At 42.8% G+C, this 18593-nt stretch overlaps 1 protein-coding gene across 2 annotated transcripts; it reads right to left on the bottom strand.

Moving 5' to 3' along the window:
• Positions 1–2812: 2812 nt before the first annotated feature.
• Positions 2813–8118, bottom strand: LOC111658422 (neurogenic differentiation factor 2-like). Of its 2 annotated transcripts, none has more exons than XM_023410944.2 (2): positions 7764–8118; positions 2813–5191 (listed from the first exon to the last, which is right to left on the bottom strand). In XM_023410944.2, the coding sequence occupies exon 2, from the start codon at positions 5182–5184 to the stop codon at positions 4114–4116; it is 1071 nt and encodes a 356-aa protein (XP_023266712.1). In that variant the 5' UTR covers positions 5185–5191; positions 7764–8118; the 3' UTR covers positions 2813–4113. The 2 variants fall into 2 exon arrangements, with proteins under 2 accessions (XP_023266712.1, XP_023266713.1); XM_023410945.2 differs by lacking the exon at positions 7764–8118 and adding an exon at positions 6240–6418.
• Between the last annotated feature and the right edge of the window lie 10475 nt (positions 8119–18593).

Raw genomic sequence — 18593 nt, 5'->3', positions numbered from 1 at the left:
GGGTGGGGTGGGGGGTTCGGGGAGTATTTTGATAGATGCCCTCTCCCACTGCTGGCTGCCTTCACTTTTGGGTTGGCTCCTCCAGAAATGCATGCAACTTTTTTTACTCTTTGCTGATGCGGCCAGAAAGAATATAGAGGCCTAAAAAACGAGCACAAGAGTGAAACACAACACAACAGCAGAGTGGGCCTCGGGGTTTCTTCAGTGGTTTAAAACCCACAACCTGAGCCAACACTGCGGGCCTGCAGGTTGGATTCCCACCAGGAGCTCAGACTAAATGAATGCACTCACAGGTAGAAGCACCTGCCAAACGGAACATGTTGTATTAAGTCCTGCTTTTATATTGAACCTGAAGGACTGGACCGTAAAATCTGTTATAAACTAGAACAAGCAGCACAAGAACGAAAACACTAATAAACCTGACTAAGAATTATTAACAATATTTTTCAAATCGTCTACAAAATATTTTTTTGCATTGGTTAAATGTATAGCTATAACGAAAAGCTGATGCAGCCACAAGTGTTAGACTTTTCAGTGCATATTTTTATTTCATAAAAAATGAAGCTGTTTTCTTTTCATTCAATTCATTTATCGTTTTCTATTTTGTATCATTTTGAGATACGTTTATATTAAGAACCTATTTTTTTCGTTACAAAAACTCAGTTACGGACTGGATTTATTTTGTAATTCAATATTATTTCAAAGAAAAACCAACACTGAAAACGGTATTGATCTGTTGGGTAAAATTAGCCTGTTATTTATTTTAACTTTAAGTCGAACTGTGTTGAAATATTGTTGCTCTTTTTTATTAAAAACTAGTTTCAAAATAACTATTCTATATTATACTGTATGTCTTACACACAGGAAGTGGCTTCTTGTATGTTCTTTAATAGCACAAGTTCTTTCTTTATCGCCCAAACTTTCACATTCAGAGATTCACTTCTTGGGGACAAAGGAATTATTGATGACTGACGGGAAATTATTGGCAAATATGTATGGTCAGTTGCTCCAGAAAAAAATGAATGTCCATCTTATGGTTTTTTAATTGCATTCCTGTATTTTTTTTAATTTAATTTAATTAATAGTCTTTCAAGATCAATATTAAACCTACCAGGGCCGAAAGCTTCAGCTGTTATCCACGCAGTTTTGTTTTAAATGAGACGGAATAATAATCTGAGTTGAGCTATTTCAGGTATTGATATTGATATTAGTAATAAACTGTTGGTCACCATCACTCGCCACCCAAAGCGCGTGTGTGTCCGTACAGCAGCAGAGAGCACCCAGGACATTTTGGGGAACATATGGGTCCCGGGGCAGCGCTCCAAACCCAGCCGGGGTGGCAACGGCTGCCCCTTGCACTGTGTGTGTGTGAGTGTGTGTGTGTGTGTGTGTGTGTGTGTGTGTGTGTGTGTGCGTGTGTGTTCACCAGTTTTCTTTAAATATGATTTGATATTTCAATATTGAAGAAAATATATTATTATTTAACCTTTCCTATATGTGGTTATTTAATGTGTGTGTGATGTTTATATTATATCCAATAAACACACAGATCGAATTGATTGAAACAGATAAATATTTATAATTCCATATAAAATGTATAAATATGAGATGTGTGTTTAAAGTTAAAGAGGTGAAACCATTAAAGGGGGTCGACTTCATAATTCATATCTGATGTTTAATGCATTATCGAAGCATGGAAACCAAAGATAAGGACCATTTTAAAACAGCAGATATGTGCATGTTGTCTGTATTGATGTCATGTCACTGCCGCGCAGGTCATTTTATTTACAAAAGACAAAGAAATAACTTCTTTTTCACGTTTCAACAAGTAGGTCTACTAGCTCCTAAATTAATAATCACCTCAGGAATATATTAGGCATCTAAAAAAATATGTAATAAAACACTGGAGATGTGTTTTTATTATTTCTATGTCTTGACGTGATATTGTTTTACCTTTTTCTTATGCTTTGAAACCTGGTGTGAACAGACCTGCAGGACGCGTGTGTGTTCTGGATGTAAATACCTCCTCAAATGTGATTTCCAGCTTCTAAAGCATTGTGGTGACAGTGACAGGTCCATTACTGTGTGGCAGTAGTGTCACGTTGTCAACAGTATGTTCAGATTATTTGTATTTTTACCAAAAAGGTTTAAAGTCAGGACGGAGCAGCAGCTGCAGGAGCTCTCCGCGGTGCTGAAACGGATCGAGTCTTAATGGTGAGGAAAACATGAAGCAGACCTTCGTTATTACCCCGATGACCTTGAGTGCAGTGCTTGGCATCACTGAATGTGTAGCCTATTATTTGTATTTGTGAAGCAGGGTGTCCAGACTCTCATCAGTCTGCTGTAGAGACATTTACACCAAATCTGTTTTCGTCCCGAGGTCTGCAATTAAAATCTTCCCATACATTTTTAAAGACTTGTTTTGTAACTTTGAACTGTCTGCCAAGCAAAAATGACGCGTTGGCACCGTTTCACTTCAACGGGAAGAATGACAGCACTGCCCTCTCCCTCCTGTCCCACTTTATGAGATAAAGGCCCCGAGGCTCTGTGAGGGACTCCTGCAGGTTGTGGCACCGGGCCTGGTCAGCCTCCTCTCATCCAGTAACACAATGACTCGTGCAGACTAATGCTCTCAGAAAAGCTTTAAGCTGCACCTTTTTACACAAATACACATTGCTGAGCCGTTTACCGTAAGAAGTATTATTAATACTCCACTGATTGTGAAGGGAAACTCAAGTTATTTAAATAATGCTGCAGGTTTAATAGAACAGCCAAGGTTGTTCGATGGGTGTAAAAAAATCAAGTTGCACAGTCTCATTTATTGTCATTTTATTTTACCACACAGTTGGTTGAATACAAAGTTGAAAGACTTGAATTTTATGAAAAAATGATCAGCAACACATGGGATCCCTTCATTTTCATGGACTATTAACATTAATTACAAAAAACAACACAATAAATACGTGCAATAATAATAATAATAATAATGATAATAATAATAATAATAACTTATTCAACAGCAGATTGCAAATTAAAATGAAAATATTGAATCAAAATTTACTTGAAATGAAAATACAGTGCAATGGCTCAAGAAGAAGAAAAAAGATTCATATGATTAAATAAGAATAAAAAACGAAAATGAGAAAAAAAATGTTTGATTTCATTATATTTAGATTTTTTTTGAAGAAGAAGTAGAAGTTCAAACATTGTGGCCAGCCCAGCCATTGTCAGATTCGTTGTGTTAATTCAAGTGTGCAAGTGAGTGAGTGTGTGTGTATGTGCGTGTGTGTGTGTGTGTGTGTGTGTGTGTGTGTGTGTGTGTGTGTGTGTGTGTGTGTGTGTGCGCGCACACACCCGTGCGTGGAACAACAGTGCTGATGAAACATACAGTGTCTTCCTGGGCCTCGCTGCCTTGCTCTGTAGTCTCGTTGGGTTTTGCATAGATGCGAAACGATTGGATTGATTTGATGGAGAACTGATTCCTTTAAAACTACCCAACTAAGCACATCACTCTCGATTCAGCATTTCCCCTCCTCTAAACTTCCTCTTTAAATTTGACCATTTCCAAAAAAAAAAAAAAAAAAAACCCTCCCCAAATCTGGCACGTACAGGCGAGTAAATGTGATTTGCATTAGCTTGTTCACTGATTTATTTCTAATGATATATTATTAGAAAATCACCGCCAATGTCAGGGTGTGTAGCTGTAGCCAGTGATGTAGTGGTAAATAAAGAAGTGGGTAAACTTTGACTTCCAGTCATCAAAATGCAAACAACCACCAATACAAACACAAATCACATTTTAAAAACATCATATTACTTGAAATTCCTTTATCCTCAGGTGTTGATATGATTTGTTTATCATCAAATTTCATCTTATAGATTTATATCAGCCTGAAAAAGCTGGATAAATAAGATTGTGGGTTAGGTGGATTTCTCTCCACTACATCCCTGACTATAGCAAGTTCAATACAGAATAAATTAAAGGAAAAAACACCAATGACAACGAGTGAAACATCTCTCCAGAATGCCTAAATCCTGGTGGGTAAGCTTGTCAAAAAAGTGTGCCGTGGATAGATTGTTGATTGCAAGGGGACGCACAACAGGCTTCTCGTTTTAATTGTGAAAAAACGCGTTCAGTTCATCATACACGGGGGCCCGTTCGTGGTGTAAGTGCATGTCGTGGTAAGGCAGGACGTTTTCAGAGTGAATGCCGCTCCGGGCCCCTGAGGAGCCAAACACCAGGTTGTGGGACCCGGTGGATCTGGAGCCAGGCAGGCCGGAGTAATGCATAGAGTAGTGGTACCCCTTCTCGTTGTCGGGGGACGCGGAGCCTTGGTGCTTCAGGGAAAAGTTGCCATTGATGCACAGGGGCGGGCTGAGGGGCCCCTCATACTCGGGGCTGTTGTACTCCGGGGATCCGCTTCCACCATACAGAGAGTCGTAAGCCGAGCAGTAGCCGTGCGTCCTCAGCGGATGCGAGTTCGAGCCCGGCTGGCAGTGGGGGCTGGACAGACGTGCGCACTGGTAGGGGTAGGAGTGCATGGAGAAGGAGCCAGATCCGTACCTGCCCCCCTCCTGACACTGCTGCTCAGTCAGGAAGTTACGGGAGTTCAGCTGCAGGCATCCCGCCACCAGGTTGGTCGTTGGCTGGGAGAGACCCTTGCACAGCGTCTGGACGTAGGACACAAGGTCGGGCCTTTTACCATTGCGCAATATCTCCGACAGGGCCCAGATATAGTTTTTGGCCAAACGCAGCGTCTCGATTTTGGACAGTTTTTGCGTTTTGGAGTAGCAGGGCACCACTTTACGCAGATTGTCGAGCGCAGAGTTTAGGTCGTGCATGCGGGTCCGCTCTCGCGCGTTGGCCTTTATCCGTCGCATTTTGGAGCGCTCGATTCGGGCCTGCGTCATCTTGCGCTTCTTGGGGCCCCTTTTCTTGGGTCTTTCCCCCTCTGTGTCCTCTCCGTCGTCCTCTTCCTCCACCTCGTCGTCCTCGTCGTCTTCCCCGGCGTGTTCGGAGTGCGTCCTGCTGTCTCCTCTCAGATCAGAGGAGTCCATGTCGTCCTGTGTGTCATGGTCCTCATCTTTGATCTTGGAATCCTCGCTGTCACTGTCGTCCGCCCAGCCGGAGTATTTCTGCACGTCTGGGAGAAGCGAGGGGTCACTGAAAAGCCTCGTCAACATTGTGGCTCTGGAGGGAAAGAAAATGAAATCGAAAATGAGGCCTCACAAGCTCAGGGCATGGACACAGAGTCTGTGTGGCTTCATAATAAGAAAATAACAAGAAAACCAACAAAATTGTGTCATAAGACTCCACAGCAGAAACACAACACAGGTCGAGGTTAAACTGGCTCGCGCAGGTCACTACAAACATCCCAACTATTAAGTTCTACTGAGGAAGAGTAAATTAAAATGTGTAAGGTCAATAAATCTCATCATTAACACAGTGACGCTTTGTCCTTTTTCTCATAAAAAATATATTTGATTCATTATTTTGGCCTAAAGGACAACAAGTGTAAAATGAAAAAAAAAAAGAAAAAAAGAAAAAAAAGAAAAAGAAATCATCCCCTAAAGCTCTGCGCTGGGTTACAGCCAGACGGATCCCCATTTAATTCCCTGCTGTCATCCGTGTGCCCTGTCGCGTCCTCTCGCAGCGGGTCCCAGCGGCAGGGGCCACATTACAGGTCCCATGGGGGCCCCCACTTTCACTCCTCCTGACGCCCATATACACTCCTGGCTGCATTCCAGCACTATTCATCCACACCATACACCTCTCTCCTCGGAGGAGGCGAAAGGGATTTTATTTAATTGATAGGCTGTAGCTCCGTTTAAAGTCACGCTGATGATTAAATTAAGGCTTATAGACACATCCTAACTCAAGCTGGAAAAGGACTTTCAGAGCGATTTAATATCGTGGCCTGTGAGCAGCACAGCCAAGAGGAAAAGTAGCAGAATTATAATTTATACCTAAAAAAAGTCAAACTTTTATCTATGTTATCGCAATAATAATAAGAATAATAAGAAGAAGAATAAGAAGAAGAAGAATAAGAATAATAATGTGTTTTTAGGTGAAAATACTTAATTAATAATTCTAAAATATTTAAAAAAAATCACTGTTGGCTCAGCTATAACGAATCACAATTTAAAAAATTATTAGCAAATTAACTATCAACAGTTAACCAACACGCAAACATGCTAAATACATTTGAGAAAAAAAGGAACCAAATTGGTCAGCCTACCACTTGATCAGTAAAATCAGTTCATCCAAGGAAAAAAAAAAGGCAACAGAGAGACGAGGTGATCTCTGACAGCTTCAATAAGCCTCCATTGGCTCCCTCCCTAACATGTTTTCACTTCCCTTCTCCTGTTATAGTGCAGCAGCAGAAAGACTCGCAGCCCACGGTTAAGGTAAAGGCTGTGATGGTTGGTTAATTATCTCAGGGGGTGTGCCAGGGGCAAAATCTAGTTTTGAAATCTCAGGCTCAGGAGGTTTGCTCAATTAGAAGAAAAAAACACAACAACGTTTAATTAACAGAGCGTGCAGCTTACACGAAATACATTTCACACGTAATTCAATATGCACGAGTGCATGATTTCAAAGCACCTTTTTTTTTTTTTTAGACAGCGTTAACCCTTTACAGATGGAAATCGCTTGTATCCTTTTAGCCCTCGTTAAATATAAAAAACACACAACTCGTGAGGCACAAATAGTCAAAGCTTGCAAATCCACTGCATCTACTCCACTGCGCTTTCAACAGTGTTGTGTGGAGATGGATTGCTGAAGAAGAGACTGGACAAACAGAGATAAATCATTGCTGCACACTGCCTGTCACAGTCAATGGCGTTGTCCCACCCTTTCATTTGCTCCGAGATTGAACATGCAAATCATCGACAAAATCATCAATAAATCTCCCATTAAGACCGAGGACGTCCTTCGGAGAGGCGACGGAGCTGAGACCAAAATCTTCCACACAAAATCTGATCTTGCACATTCATAGTCTTTTGTTTCTCTGGTTTAAGGTCCAGACGCAGGAATCTCTAAATCAAATTAGTGTCCGATATGATCTATTTACAGCCTGCGCGCTGCTGCCGCCGCCGCTGCTGCTGTAAAGGGGCTACTCCAGTCTTCAGGACTTGCTCCCTGTGATCCTGTAGAGGAGTGAAATCGGGGCCGGGAGACGCTTGCCTTTTGACTCGAGCGTGGTATTTGATCTTAGCTTTTATAATCCAGGTAGATTTGGATGTCAAAAGTTGAAGGGCACGCAGAAAGAGAGAGAGTGAGGGAGGGAGGGAGAGAGAGAGAGGAACTGAAGAGCTATTTGTCCAAGCGAGCCCATACAGAAATCTAATAAACTGGAAATTCCGTGTATGTGCATTTATGACATTTTGGGTAGAACTGGTTTCAAAATGTGCCGTCACCAGAGCAGACACTGTACGAAGGCTACGTGCCGTGGATCGATACGAACATACCAGAGCAAAGTCACTGATATAATGCGACTATAGATTTCCATATGGATTCATGCCAGTAAATTAACCTTTTACCCTACAAATGATAAGCGATAAAAGTGCTTTAATTCACCACGGCACCCTATTAAAGTATATTAGAACTGTATAAAACGCGGATGAACACCTTCATTAACATACATGTTCATCTTTTTATTAGATAATTTTCTCCTCCATTTTGGACCGGGACTTCAGCATCCTGATTTTGTTTTTTTATGGGTTTTTTTTTAGCAAGTGTTGTTGTTTATGTTCCAACTTACCTCAGCTCGAGCTCTTCACAGAGGATTGGAGGAAGAAATAAACGCGCTTGAGTTTCAGACCATCTTAAAGGACCGCACGAGCGAAGCAACGCTCCTCATCAGTGTGCAGGTGCGGGCAGCGCGCGAAGCTTCTCTCTCACTGACGAGTTGTTTCGTGGTGCTTCTCTCCCAGCGCGCGCACTCGAATAACCGGAGCTTGCGAGTGAACGTGAACGTCTTGGCGTGTCTGTGTGTATATGTGTGAGGGAGTAAGTGAGCATGTATGCATGTGTGTACATATGTGTGTGTATGTGTGTGTATGAATGAGTGAGTGCGCGTGTGGCGACCGCGAGCTACCGGGGACGGGGTTACATACCAGCTAAGGCTGTGATGCCAGCGCCCATATGGCTGGCACGTCACCGGCAAGAGCCATCACATGAGAGCCCGGTGATTGACATGCGCCCGCATTCGGAGAGATTTGCCCTCCCGGGGGAAGAGAGACACAGGGAGAGAAAGAGAGAGAGAGAGAGAGAGAGAGAGAGAGAGAGAGAGAGAGAGAGAGTGAGAGTGAGGGTGAGGAGGAGGTAGAGGAGGAGGTGGTGGTGGTGGTGGTGGAGGAGGAGGAGGAGGAGGAGGAGGGCTCCGCCATCTGTCACCGCGCTAGCGCTCACACAGCCAGAAAAAAGGAGGAAAAACAGAAGAGAGGGAGAAAATAAAATGGTGGAACAACAAAACTCATCATTGTTGACCTGTGCTGCTGCTTCAAGGGATGTAGGCAATTTTTTTTTGTCAAACCTGTGAATTTTCTCATTCACCTGCCAAACTCACCAGTCAGTGTTTAATGTAATTTAGAGGGGAGCTGCACAGATATTCCAGCACTCACCATGAGGACGGTTATAGTGATACTATAGGGGGTAAATATACAATGAAAAATTATAAGGTTGATGTATGTCTTAGTCATTGTGACTCCCAATAGGAGCGTTGTAGTGGTTACACCTCAGGGTCACACTTGAAGTGTCTAAGCTATAAAATACTGTAGTTTTATATGCATTAAGTGACAATACACTCGATAAACTATGACCTCCAGCCTATAAAAACATATCTACACAAGCAATCAATCAATTATCCTATGTCAAAGACTCTATTCTTATATACTGGTTATCAGTTCAAAAGGATAATATAATAATACTATTTAAAGCCTATTATATAATTAAATCAATTAACTCTTTGGCAAATGAAAGGTGGGTATGATGGGTTTAGTTGCAAGGTTTACCCTCCACCACATCTCTGGTTCAGAGGCAGCGCAGGGGTAGGGGGATGGGGATGCATTATAAGTGCATTAAGGCTGTGGAACAGAAGGCATATTGTTTATTTATTTACCTAATTGGATCAAATTATGCTTCCATGTATTCAGAGGAACGACAACCAAAACCAATTGTGATTTGTTCTGACTCTTGTGGGCACCACACCGGGTGTAGATGACCCCCTTGCCAAAGCCACGAATTAGTTAGATTAAAAGATATAATATTACACAGGCTTCTGCTGCATGTATGGTGTGTGTGTGTGTGTGTGTGTGTGTGTGTGTGTGTGTCTGTGTGTGGACTATGTGGTTCAGTGGTAAGATCAAATGTTTACTGGTAGCTGTGTTTGAATGTGTAGGATTTGCCAGAGCTGCTGGTGTCTCCAGTGTGCAGTGCTGAGTGAGGGGCGCCCGCAGGGGCCAGCGTAAGAGAGAGAGAGAGAGACATAGAGACATACTGAAAAAAGGGTGAGAGAGAGAGCGAGTGAGACCCAGGTGTGCAGGCCCACTAGGGATGTATGAAAAATGAGGAGGAAGGGGGGTGTGGCTATAGATGACAGGGAATTGGTGCTAGTAGGAGCTGGCAGAGGTGCCCAATATTTAGGAGGAGGCATGCTGGCACATCGGTGGCGAACATGCAAGAATTCCTCGCCACCAGCATTCTCGTCCCCCCAGCATGTCGGCTTTGCTGCATTGTGTCCATCCCAGCTCAGAGATCTCTCTATTTAGCAGACATTAGTGGAGTTAATGTGGGAGAAATGAGCTCGATGACCACCAAATCCAACTTGGCACAAAGACACCCAGGGAACAGGGACCTGAAAGCTGAGAAATAGCTGATAGAAGCTCATCATGTCCTTGGGCCTGAATCACCCCTACGTCTCCTCCGCAGCCACAACCGAGGGAGCATTTGGGGGGTTGCAGGTTCATCCCTGGGGTCACCAGTAGTGTGGCAGCTGTGGCTAGGGAGCCGTGATGCTGCACATTCACTAATGTGTCTCATCCCTTATGGGATGAGGGGATGGTAACCTGGCACTACACCAAACCACGGTGGGGTGATTGTATCCGTGTTTGTTTGTGTGTGTGTGTGTGTGTGTCTGTGTGTGTGTGTGTGTGTGTGTGTGTGCAGGGACAGTAGAGGGGCATCAAGCCTCACTGCTGGCCAAATCAGTGCCCTATATCCTACCTCAGCTGCACTGACAAGGGGGTGGGGGGAGATGCGAGGACTGCAGCCATGGGGGGTTGATGCTTCTCAACAAGTCCCAAACAACCTTCAGCTCACCTTGCCAAAATAAATGCTAAATGTCAACAGTGTGGCTTTAGCCAGCACTGAGCTCAAGGCAACTCCAATCAGGGAGGCTTTGATCTGATATTGAAACGCTGAAGGAGAGCTTGTTTGGAATTATGATATTTCAGAATGACTTTGCATCCTGTTTGTATGCGGATTAGTCTTAAGTAAGGGCCACCTGCTGTGCTTTTTCATAGGCTAAATGCATGTAATCAAAATGCAAAATTGAAGCCCTTCCCCTTTAAGATATCAAAATCTCCATCACTCCTTTCCCTCTATGGTCAAATGACACCCAATAGCCTTTCAAAGTCATCAAGCCACACCTCCACACCTTTGTCATATTCCCCCTCCCTTCCTCCTTTTCTCACTGTCAGACATGTGAGGTGATGACCTGCACTTCACTTGTCTTTCTGGAAGAAGTGCAAACTTCTGCTGGCACAAATATGAAATACAGCACACCCACCCACACACACACACACACACACACACACACACACACACACACACACACACACACACGGACCCACCCACCCCCACCAGACTCCCGGACCCCATCTGCACTCTCCTCTCTCCAGCCCCCTAATTGCATATGCACAAATGCAAATGCCTATTAATTAATTACTTGACTAATTAGTGCAGTGGTATTTTAGAGCGATAAATCAAGTGGAGATGGGGCCGAGGACAGCGGGGCAGGAGGAGGGCTGCGCGGAGCATCCACAATGAACCCACACCGGAGGGAGTGCTCCTACTGTACAAGTCCTGTGTGTGGCTGGGAGGGTGTGCTGTGGTGGAGGATGTGCACACTGGAGCTTCGAGAAGCACCACGAAGCTAAAAATTGCTGAAGACCTCGAAGAGGTGACTGAGTGAGGTGAGTACTTTAAAGTCTGGAGGAGGAGGTGAGAAAAGTAGAGAGAGAGGAGGAAAAATAGATTAGGTTGCATACGAGATGTGACCTCTGCTCTACCGATTGTGCTGTTCCCTGGCACGTGGCCAAACTTGGATGCTCATTGCACCTATTTTCATGAAGGAGAAACCATCAGCTACATGCGTCTGCGCCTACTGATGCATATTTATACTGATATTGTAAACCTTGTACAATAGTTCAATGAGCATAACAGTTGGCACCGTTTACGCAGTGATACTGATGTGATAATTGTGGCATCTGTGATTGGGAGGTGAATAATTCTGGCAGCCGTGGTAAGCTGTGTATCTGTCTATGTGTGTGTGTGTGTGTGTGTGTGTGTGTCTGTAGGTGTGCCAGGCCCCCACCATAGGTACCCATGGAGATCTCCGGACTGAAATATTCATTCTTGTTTGCTCGCCCAGACAGTGTGGTCCTAATTGCAGCATCAGAAAGCTCCACCTCTCCCTCTCGTCTGGCTTGGCTGCAGCGGAGATGAAACCTCATCTGGGAGCAGGATGCCTGCGTAAGTATGTGTGAGTGTGTAGAGGTGTGTGTGTGTGTGTGTGCGTATGTGCACTTGTACACCCGTCCTCCTTTTCTGGGGTCGGTAGATTTAGTGCTTGGCTCGCTCCCTTCCCTCACTTTCTCGCTCATTCACAAACACGGTACAGGAAAGCACATTTTCAAGGAGTGGTTCATGTCATCAGTCTGTCAAATTCATTCATTTAATGTGCCCGCATGTCACATTCTCCGGGTATTATAGCTTGCCTTCATGCCTCATTCGCTCTGCCTGTGTTGGAGTTGGGTTGACTATTGATCTCTCTGTCAACATGTCTGTCTGTCTGTCTGTCTGTCGATCTGTCGGCCCACAGGGTGTGTGTGTGAGGCTCCAGAGTTTTTCATCAGTTCCCGTGCCAACCCAACCCGTGCCTGGCCAAGCTGAACCATCTTGTGGGATTTTTGGCTTTTAATTATAGTAAGAGAGGATTAATTATGGCAGTGGAAACAAGGGGGCATGCATTATTGATGCTATGAGTGAAGGGCTGGAGGGGGTAGAGGGTGCTAATTAAATCACTGCCCTACTGCCACGTCCTCTCTGTCTCTGCCTCCACCATGTCTTCCACCTGCTACATCTCCAACACCCCACCCTACTTTACTCCTCACACCCACCCACACATGTATGGATTCAGTCAAACAAACACTCATCCCCCCGTTGTCCTTTTTAACATTCATCTTTGTTTTTCTGTTTGCTTGTTTTATTCCCTTCCCTCCCTACGTCACTAAAACCTCCAAATTTAAGTTTAAGAGTATCTTTCACTCCCTTACCTTTTCAGGAGTGTCACTTCAGTTCAGTGTTTCCTTCACCTTCATGGGTCTTCGTCATGTATCCGAAGGTTTTCTCTCTCTGACCGCATTGTATCTCGGTTTGCATGCAGCCACAGCCTGTTAAGAGTGATTTATCCATCTATTCAATGTCCCTCAGTAGTGACAGGTTTTAAATTTGCTTTCATCCTAAATGAGCAGCTCAGTCTTAATTTCAACCCCATTAAGGAAGCTCTCACCAGTCAACATGGGATGAGCCTTTTTTTTTAAGAGCCAAATGTAACTAAAGGCTGCCATCTACTGGAATTTATGTAGACCTGTCATGTTTATCACTCACACACTATTAGTCTGGTAATAATGGTTTTCTATAGTAAATGTTTTGTCTAAAATATGTCTTTTTTTTAGCAGACAGAAACACTACAACAACAACAACAACAACAACATAAAACTGACCAAAATGAAAAGAAAAAAAATTAAATTATATCAAGTAAATTAATTACATATTTTTCTTGTGGCCCAAAGAAGAAAAGCACTGTCACTGTTACTGTCACAGTGCTTACATAAAATGTACTGGCCATGAGGAGCTAGGTCTTTATAATGTAGGATGAAACTGTTAGCTGATCACTTTGCAGTGGATTCCAACATGGTTTTTCTGGTAGTCAACCTTCCACACTGATGCTAAACTAGCATATACTTTCCCACGCTATTGTTTCACAACTTTTTTTTTATTTTTTATTTTCATCTCCTGTTGTCTCCTGATATCTCTCCTTATTCTCTCTCTGATTTCTCAGGGATGATCCCTAACATGTTCCAGATGGATATTAGTTCCTGGGTGTCTGATACTAATAATAAAAGTGCAGCTGTAGAGCAAATCCCCTTTCTGTTCGCCTGTTCTGCTCAGTGCACCATTTTGGGGCATGTCTTTCTCTTGTGTGTATAGTGCTGCAGCAGAAACCACCTACTGGTTGAAGAAACCGTCTTTCAATCAAACAACATGGGTTTAAGTCAAACATCCATGCTGCTGAAACAGCAAGCAGGATCTTAATTTAATAACCCTTGTTTGAAAAGTTCTTCACACCTCCAAATTAATTAATAAAAGTACACGTAGACAAGAAGAGTTGTTTATAAGTAAACCAATTAAAGACAAGAAAATGTTAAATAAAAAAAGCTAAGGATCAATGAAATGAATGTGAATGACTTCTGGAAGAAGAAGAGATCAAACAAGTCAATAAGATATCATGATTTCCAATTCAGTCCATCCTGTAGTTACACCGACAGGACAGCAGATGGAGCGTTCGCATCCTTCATCACCAACACAATACAACATAACTATGGATTGATACTGATTCCCAGGTGTAGCTATAGCTGTTCATGCAAGCACTATGTACTTATTGTGTGATAGTATATTATATAACTGAATGGAGGGGGGAGGGGGGAGTGAGCGGTCAAGTGAGGTGTTGACTGGCAGGCAATGCCTCTTTGTGCCCCTCAGTAGAATTACCAGGACACCTGCTATGACAGTACAAAGCCTTTCTGTGATCCTGATTAATGGAATATTTCACCTTTTACAGTGATGTTTGTCCCTGAAATCCCTTGTGAAGGTATCGGCTTATTACTGCTGGAGCGCCTGGTAGGTGGAGAGAATTAGCTAGTGTGAAAGAGAAGGGTTTGGGAGTGGACTCTAAAAATGATATTTGTTAGATTAGATGTTATCCCCCCCGTCCCCCTTATATTGTTTCTTGCTCCCTTTGCTTTTTGCCATACTTCATTCAAAGTACACACTGAGAATGTATTCTGTCTCTATAGTGAGTGGGGTATCATCTGTAGGGGGTCTGAGGGGCCTGTCATAACAGGGAGGGTTTTGTCAGCTCTTGTTCCACTGTCACATGCTACAAGATGCCCCGTTTTGGAGTAGATAGAATTACACTGTTTTTCCCAATCTGTCTTTGGAGCTGCTCTGGAGTGCCTCCAGTATGTGTGTGTGTGTGTGTGTGTGTGTGTGTGTGTGTGTGTGTGTGTGTGTGTGTGTGTGTGTGTGTGTGCGTGCGTGCGTGCTTGCGTGTGTGTGTGCGTGCATGCCTGCGTGTGTGCGCGCGTGCTGTATAGCTCACATGGCACACATTTTGTACAGCATGTCCCCACTTGCTGCTGGAGTTATTATCAAGCTTGGTGTTCTCAGGCTGCAAGTGTGATCTTTCTTCAGGAAGTTTTTCCTCTGCATCTGCCAACGCAGTGATTTCATGACGTGCTTGAAACAAAATGTATAAACATGGCAAAGCGCAATAAAAATAGAGGCAGACACATGTGGGCCTACATATAGACGGGCTTAATTTAACAATATCTGTAAATACACATAGCAGCATCCCGAGCAGAGCAAATGACACATCGGGCTTAATTAGAGGTACAAACAAACACAGTCGCCCCCAGGGGTATTCAAACCCACAAACACATTGTAGGGAGGCTATTACATAACAATGTACAAATAACAGATCAAATATTAACCAGTGAATTAAAGTGACACAGCATCAGGACAACTGGAAACATCACGATGAGATACACACAGGACATAAAAATTGAAGTGATTTTCTTTGCTAATCCATTTATGCATGAATGAGTTCATATAGTGAAGACTGGCTATTTGGTTTCCAATGAGAGCAATTTGTTGTACTTGTCAGTGTGTCAGAATGTGGAGTCATTTTGTTAATATGACAGACGGCCCGGGGATTTCACAATGCCTGGCTGCTCTGACACTTCTGTGTTAGTAGATTTGAGAGCTTACCTGACAATTTGTCACTCTGGTAATCCATACAGGTAGAGGAGGAGACTGCTCATGTTTGTGGTTATACATTATTGTTTATTGCTTTGACATAGTGTTGTTTGTCAGTGTGTTTAACTTCTCCATATTCAAGAAAGCCAAACAGCGTCACATTTTAATCCAACCTAACTCTAACTGCTCTCATGAAGCTGTAGACGATGAGCAGACGGGGCAGAGCAAACCCCCCCGAGGGGTAAACATGGTTGGATTTCCCCAAGAACAGAATGTGTTGTCTGAATTCTAAACAATCTGATTTACTGGTGCCCTAAATCTGATTTTCTGGTGCTCTAATCCAGCCGGTATGTATTATGCAGCATGGTGAATTTAAATTTCTGTCCTCAAATAAACATTTTTTTAACCATAAATACAGGTTCATATGCAGCAAATTTAGCTAATTTCTTATTTCTAAACTACAGTGCAGCACATAGCCTACAGGTTTACTTTGTCACTGAGGGTTGCGTTCCAGCAACCACTATCGACCTTTTATGAACAATTGTGACCTATTATACACTCTTTTTTTTTCTAATTTTGATGAAACACTTCATTGGGGGTCCAGGCTTTACTTCCTTGATCTTTTATGCCATCCACCTGCAAGCTGGACACTGCCTGCAAGCTTGATATGCAGCACAGCACACAACTACTGAAAATGAAGGCCATTTTTTTTTGTTTTGTAGCCATGCCAAAAAGACATTGTCTTGCCTGGAGAAATCTACTTTGTATGAACCACAAAGAACTCAGTGGCTGGAATTCATTTGTACCACGGTTCCCTCCACTGTTCCGAACATTTTAGTTTTCCCCTGTGACCTTATCCTTACCCTAACCACCAAAGGAGGGTGCTATAGGAAACACAGTTGTAATGGGAGGGAAACTCTATTTGAATGGGGAACAGACTTTGATACAACACCGGTACCTCAAGGACTACTTCAAAAACAATTTGCACAATTTGACACTGGATTTTTGCAATGTCGCCCAGTGGGAGACTGTTCTGCTTAATTTTTTGGGGATTTGTGATGTTTATAACCGTGTCGACAGCGACCTGATCCCATTAGGGCAAAGCAGCTTAGCAACATGCTCAAAGATATAAATGCTTAAACGTTTGTCAATATTGACATGCTGTAGGCTACCTCCTTAGCTTGGATAAATTACCCACAATTTAACCATTCACTTAATTTTTCAGTAACTATGAACAAAAAGGAGAATTCATTCAGATATTACCAGCACTGTAAACCAGCTGTGGCGACTTCCCACCTTCGAAGCGGAGGTGAAGTCCGATTGTCTGTACATTCCTACATTATTTATATTCCTTTAGTCCGTAAGTGTCCACACATCAAAAAAAATCAAAAGGGTTTTTCATAAAAGTATTTGAAGTTATGATTATTGTCATGTGAAGTCCATTACACACTGTCAAGCAACTTTATTGAGCGACTTTAGTTGCAGTACTTCTTCTTCCCTCCCTCCTTCCACCTGCCAGGCAGTAGGTGTACTTGTTTTCCTGCTCTAGTGCAGCTTGCGAAGGTGGATCAGATCTATGATCTTCCCATTCAAGATCGGACCATGGATGTATTATTGAAGCAGGATGCCGGATCAAAAATGGCGCCGATTCAGTTATATACGAATTGCTCGCTTGGTGCTGTGGATGTATGCTCAAACTGATAAGCCGGAACTGATCCCATTGTAACAGTCACAACCATTTGTCTACAGCTGGGCTAGAAAGCAAGACATGGGTGGAACTTGAAGTTTCCGCTGGCAAATTGACCAATCAGAGCCCAGAGTGAAGAGAGGGGCTTTAATGAGCCCAGAGATCTAACAAAGCCTTTCAGACAGAGAATCCTCAGAGGAGTACAGCAATAAAAGATGTACAGTATAAGAAAAATGTCTTTTTGGAGCATTGAAGCATGTAAATCTATTTTAGTAGACAAGAATAATAAAATGATTACATGTTCTATTTAATTTTCTTAATATTCAGTCATCTTTATATTTATATGCAGTTACTTTGGGTTCTAAATCCTCAAACCAAGCCTGAAATACACATTTTATTTTGCCAGAGAATTGTAATTATTTTTGGAGATTAAATGCCTCTTCTTACACTGGCTTCTCAGATCACAGCTGATCATCCTGTTTATGTTTACTGTGCCAGCCTTGCACTTGCTTGTTCAGCCTGTGTTTGACGATTTTCATGTTCTTTCCAGTTTTATCTTGGCTTGTCCTCCCAGATTTGTTCATTGGGGTTGCAGATGAAACTTTTTTGATTTAGTTATACAAATAAAGTTGAATACAACAGAGCAGAAACTTTATTGTCCAAACTTGGAAATTTAAATAGACAGTACACAGAAGCTATACACTGATCAGCATATGCTGATGAAGTAGCTACAAATATTTGGAAAAGGAATTTTGCAAGAAAGTGGCAGATGATGTGACACATTTCCTTATGAAATTTATGATTATGATGTCATTTGTGTATAATCACCTGAAGCTAATAATCATTGTGTATTAGCTTAGAATGAGCTTTTCATGTCTACAAAGGTCGAAACATGGTGGCGCAACATGGCTGTCTTCCACCGAGCCTGCAATGTTGCGCCACCATGTTTCTACAGTAGCTCAGAATGGACAAACCAAACACTGGCTTCAGAGAGGGCCTTTTGCATTTTAACGTTGCCTGAGAGACGCCAGAGGTTCTCCTACACACTTAGAAAGGGAGGGGTATCCATTTCATTGCAATCTGCAACCTCACCGCTAGATGCCACTAACTCCTACACAGAGGTCCTTCAAAAAAGTATTCCACTCTCCTGTCCACAGTCACTGGAGGTACAATAAGAGGAGGGAGCTCTTCTGACTGATACTCATCCCCTTGTCTTGCTGGTATTAATGACCACAGTGCTGATATGACACCAGCTAATCAGCTCTTTCTTATTATGGTAATATCTCACCTCTCTATACAATCTGTAGTTAACTTGTCTACACGGATAACAAAGGCACTGGAGGGCAGGTGTGTTTATTTCCTACTTAGACACAGTGCCTTTACAGCTTCACGAGGCCTCCCTTATTAATTAAAAACTTCTCCTCGCTCCCTGATTGGGTCGCCTTTGAAATAATAAATATTCTGTTGTTTATTCATCCCCTTATCTTTTGACAAAAATCACTCAGTCACTGGTTTCATTAGATGATTTCTTGAATTTTGCAGCCTGTAGTGAGCAGGGCTTTTAACAGAGCCTATTACACATTC

Source organism: Seriola lalandi, unplaced genomic scaffold (genome assembly GCF_002814215.2).
Source record: "Seriola lalandi dorsalis isolate HSWRI2012SDOR001 ecotype SW California unplaced genomic scaffold, Sedor1 jcf7180002054443, whole genome shotgun sequence".
Taxonomy (NCBI): domain Eukaryota; kingdom Metazoa; phylum Chordata; class Actinopteri; order Carangiformes; family Carangidae; genus Seriola; species Seriola lalandi.
This window is presented reverse-complemented; position numbering and strand designations above follow the sequence as displayed.

Bases quoted from the DNA above. Each gene is read 5' to 3' on its own strand.
- LOC111658422 (XM_023410944.2), bottom strand. From the start codon at position 5,184: ATGTTGACGAGGCTTTTCAGTGACCCCTCGCTTCTCCCAGACGTGCAG.